The following is a 5,000-nucleotide window of genomic DNA, read 5'->3' as shown; positions in this document are numbered from 1 at the left end:
AGACCACAAGGACAGTCAGGAGCAGATAGTGTTCCCCTACAAGACAGTCAGTCAGTCAGTCAGTCAGCCAGTCAGCCAGTCAGTCAGTCAGTCAGCCAGTCAGTCAGTCAGTCAGTCAGTCAGTCAGTCAGTCAGCCAGTCAGCCATCTAGCCATCGATTCAACCAGTCAGCTCTCCATCCAGCCAACCACCTAGCCGGCCAGCCCGTTGACTATTTCAGATAACCAGCCTCCAAGTCAGACCAAGTCAGACCATCCATCCATCCATCCATCCATCCATCCATCCATCCATCCATCCATCCATCCATCCATCCATCCATCCATCCATCCATCCATCCATCCATCCATCCATCCATCCATCCATCCATCCATCCATCCATCCATCCATCCATCCATCCATCCATCCATCCATCCATCCATCCATCCATCCATCCATCCATCCATCCATCCATCCATCCATCCATCCATCCATCCATCCATCCATCCATCCATCCATCCATCCATCCATCCATCCATCCATCCATCCATCCATCCATCCATCCATCCATCCATCCATCCATCCATCCATCCATCCATCCATCCATCCATCCATCCATCCATCCATCCATCCATCCATCCATCCATCCATCCATCCATCCATCCATCCATCCATCCATCCATCCATCCATCCATCCATCCATCCATCCATCCATCCATCCATCCATCCATCCATCCATCCATCCATCCATCCATCCATCCATCCATCCATCCATCCATCCATCCATCCATCCATCCATCCATCCATCCATCCATCCATCCATCCATCCATCCATCCATCCATCCATCCATCCATCCATCCATCCATCCATCCATCCATCCATCCATCCATCCATCCATCCATCCATCCATCCATCCATCCATCCATCCATCCATCCATCCATCCATCCATCCATCCATCCATCCATCCATCCATCCATCCATCCATCCATCCATCCATCCATCCATCCATCCATCCATCCATCCATCCATCCATCCATCCATCCATCCATCCATCCATCCATCCATCCATCCATCCATCCATCCATCCATCCATCCATCCATCCAACCACCAATCCTGTCACTGATTGTCACAGTGATGTGCGCATGTGGTGAAGCCAGCTCAGATGACATGGGAAGATCATAGTGATGAGGATACACTCCCCCAAAGTTCCTCCAATGCAGTGAAGCTTAGCACAGTTCTGAAAAGAGCATTTGTAACAAGCATGATGCTATCGTTCAAGCGGGCAATATCTCTACTGGAAATCATATTTCTATGGAACTAACTACAGCCTTTCTTCTGTTAGAAGTCACCAGATAAAAAAAAAAAACACCTGCCAAATATTATATAATATATAATATCCACACTATGTCAAATTAGATCTTTCTCTATCCATTACAATGAAAACGATCCTGTGGCATTCGTGCTCACAACAAACATCAAGTTTAACAATGAAAGACAAAACAAAGAGTCAATGTCATTATTCAAATCCAACAATAACAAAAACAATTCCTTTGTTCTTCCTCTGTTTCGGGGCATCAGCGATGCGATCTTTTGTAATTTACCGCAAGTTCACAAATCTCATCCAGATTATTTGTTTGACTGTTTGATTTTGAGATTGAATAACATTCCGTTTCACCCTACCAAGACGCGTACGTTTTCCCATTGGCTCAGAACGTGATACCTCTAAAGGCAGACAGCCAATCACAGGAGTGCACCGTCCACTGTCCAACTCAGTCTCCTGCAGGGTTCAGAGACCAGATGACTTCACTACTTTATGAGATAAAACAATTTTTCAGAACTGAGAGGCTTTCGATGCGGTAACAAAGGGATCAAACACTAAACTGAAAGCTGCAGTAAGAACCGCCTTGACGGTTGAATCTGAACCTCTATTGGCTGGTGGGGTTGTCATGGTGGGGTTGTCATGGCTGGTGGGGTTGTCATGGCCGGTGGGGTCGTCATGGCCGAGAGAAACTCAGGTTTGACCTAGTCGGGGGTCAAGTGCCACAAACATGGTCAGAGGGGCGGAGCCAGCGCGTTACCTTTCAAATCCAGCTGCATTTGAACATTATTTCATCGGGAGCGTATAGGTGGGACTAAGTGAAAATTTAATTTAGGTAATACATTTTGCCATTTGTGTAATAAAAACCTCTGTGAAGTGAGAGTCAATGTGGAAGAAAGTCCCAGTAAATCACAGCTTGTGTCTCAGAACGCAGGACTCGTCAGCAATATTTGAAAAGTGGAAAGCTGTGATCAGTGACCAATCAGAGGCCAATCAGCTTCCCCGCACAGCTCACTATCTGCGTGGGCCAATCATCCTCCTCAAACAAAATCCAATCGGATTCTCATTGGTCCACGAATACCGTAGCTAGTTCCCAGTAGTTCTGGCCGCAGCGAGAGCTTCTGAAAACCCAGATTAGGTAGGACCATAGAGTAGGTAGGACCATAGAGTAGGTAGGACCATAGAGTAGGTAGGACCATAGAGTAGGTAGGACCATAGAGTGGGTAGGACCATAGAGTAGGTAGGACCATAGAGTAGGTAGGACCATAGAGAAGGTAGGACCATAGAGTAGGTAGGACCATAGAGTGGGTAGGACCATAGAGTAGGTAGGACCATAGAGTAGGTAGGACCATAGAGAAGGTAGGACCATAGAGTAGGTAGGACCATAGAGTAGGTAGGACCATAGAGTAGGTAGGACCATAGAGTAGGTAGGACCATAGAGTAGGTAGGACCATAGAGTAGGTAGGACCATAGACGGCTCCAGAATAGACAGAGATGAACAGTAATGACGCTGGTGTGACAGAGCCAAGGATGACTAACACACACGCTGCAGCTCTGCAAGTCACAACCGTGGGATCCCATTACAACCTTGTCGTTCATACGGACGTTTCTTTGGAGCCTCACCCCAACGTGATGATGATGAACAGTGGTGAGGACGGCCCTGCTACCCTCTCTGCCTCAGTCCAGCAGTGTGGCTTGGCGGTTTGGCCCTGGTGAAATGTCCCCGTAGCCTGGTTCTGCTGTGGTGCTGCCGTGCCAAAACCAGCCTGTCAGGAGAAACTGGAGGAAACTGACAGCCCCCCCCCCCCTCTCTCTCTCTCTCTCTCTCTCTTGCTCTCTTCCCTTCATTCACTCTCTCAACGTACCCTTCCCTCCATCTTCATGTGTCCAATCACCTATGAGGGGAGAGAGAGAGAGAGTGAGAGAGAGAGAGAGAGAGAGAGAGAGAGAGAGAGAGTCATGAATCACATGAAACAGAACAAACCCACACAGCCCCACACACACAGCCGTGACACATGCCTGGTGTGTGTACGCATCTGTGTGTACGAGCGTGTTTATAAAACAGTAGACGGGAGGAGAGAGGGCGATGTTCCAGCAGGGGCAGCGCTGCAGTCTGGTGTCTCATACCAGCGCCAGGCCTTCAGCCTGATTAATACACCCTGTCAGAACGCTCACACACCGAATTCCTCTCTGGAACACTCCACAGCCCCCCCCCCCTACCCCGGCCGCTCCACAGACCCCCCCCCTATCCCGGCCCCTCCACAGCCCCCCCCCTCCACCCCGGCCCCCATGCAGAGATATGAATGCATGTAAACAGAAATGTGTATAAATAAGGTCAGAGGTTCAGGTGACGGGTGGGATGATGGTCCCAGGGGGCGGGACAGAGATCATCCGCTGGAGGATGAACAGATTCAGAGAGGAGGAGGAGAGGAGAAGGAGAGGAGATGTGTATGTGTGTGTGTGTGTGTTTGTGTGTGTGAGAGAGAGGGAGAGAGAGAGAGAGAGAGAGAGAGAGAGAGCCCACCAATCGGTGCCTCTCAGGGGAGCCTGCAGACTACAGTGGAAAGTTCCATTGGCAGGTTTATAAACACATTACTGGACCCTCTCTGTCCCTGACGCATCCTCCACACCCCACACACACACACTCACTCACACACACACACACACACACACACACACACGCACATACACACACACACACACACACACTCACACACACACACACACACACACACACACACACGCACACACACACACACACACACACACACACACACACACACACACCCTGTGTGTGCGTGCGTGAGTGACATGTCTTTCGTAATGTCTTCCAACACTCTGCCATGTCATAATTCAAAGCACATCACAAGTCCAAAGCACAGCAGGAGTGAGGGTAACGTGAGACGCGGAGACGAGGTTGATTTGCTAAACGAATAAGATTTCATTGGGTTTCCATGACCTCATTCCATTTGTTTGTTCAGAATATGGATGGAGGTCGTCCTTGTTTGTGTGCTCAGCGGTCCGTCCCACGACCGTCTCAGGATCACTGCTCCTCTCAGAGAACCAGCCATGAACACACTCCCATGCTCCTTCTCTCCATCTCCCCCCCCCCCCCCTCTCCACCCCCCCCCCCTCTCCAGCTCTCAGGATGAAGATCAAGGAAGTGAAGAAGGAGCGCGGTGACCGGAAGCTCATCGCCGCGCCCAAGAAGAAGAAGGTCCTGAAGCAGGGCGTGCTGAAGAAGAAGGACCTGAAGAAGCTCACACTCTACATCAAGAACGGCGCCAACTGCCCGTGCGCCCAGCTGGACAGCCTGGGCGCCAACTTCCTGATCATGGGCCGCAAGGTGGACCAGCAGCTGCTGCTCATGTCCATCCACAAGTGGGAGAAGAAGAGCAAGGAGCTCAAGTTCGCCATCAAGTACATGAAGTCGCACCAGTGCCCCACCTACCACACCGTCTTCCAGTGACGGCCGGACGGTCACCCCCTCTCGTCACCCCAGCCCCGGTCACCCCCTCACCCCCCCCCCAACCCCCTCCGTCATCATCTCCCCCAGTGATACCCCCCTCCTTCATGACTCCCTTGACTCCCCCTGCCCCCCACCAGATGTTATGACCCACCCGCCATTTCCTCCCATGGGGAACACAGTAGAGTCCAGAGTATCTGTGGCCTATCCAGTGTGTCTGTGGCCTGCTACAGGATG

The 5,000-nt window shown here is 50.8% G+C and overlaps 1 protein-coding gene across 1 annotated transcript in view; it reads left to right on the top strand.

Moving 5' to 3' along the window:
- Nucleotides 1–4,857, top strand: part of LOC311326075 (secreted frizzled-related protein 1-like) — a gene marked incomplete at its 5' end in the record, with an annotated part of 6,572 nt that extends 1,715 nt beyond the window's left edge. Inside the window, one exon of the mRNA XM_084458915.1 lies at nucleotides 4,438–4,857. Coding sequence (XP_084315041.1) covers nucleotides 4,438–4,766 — 329 coding nt within the window. The 3' untranslated portion in view covers nucleotides 4,767–4,857. The remainder of the gene's footprint in view (nucleotides 1–4,437) is intronic.
- Between the last annotated feature and the right edge of the window lie 143 nt (nucleotides 4,858–5,000).

Source organism: Borostomias antarcticus (genome assembly GCF_949987555.1).
Source record: "Borostomias antarcticus genome assembly, chromosome: 25".
Classification (NCBI taxonomy): Eukaryota; Metazoa; Chordata; class Actinopteri; order Stomiiformes; family Stomiidae; genus Borostomias; species Borostomias antarcticus.
The sequence above is the reverse complement of the archived record's forward strand: the minus strand, read 5'-3'. Positions and strand labels throughout refer to the sequence as shown.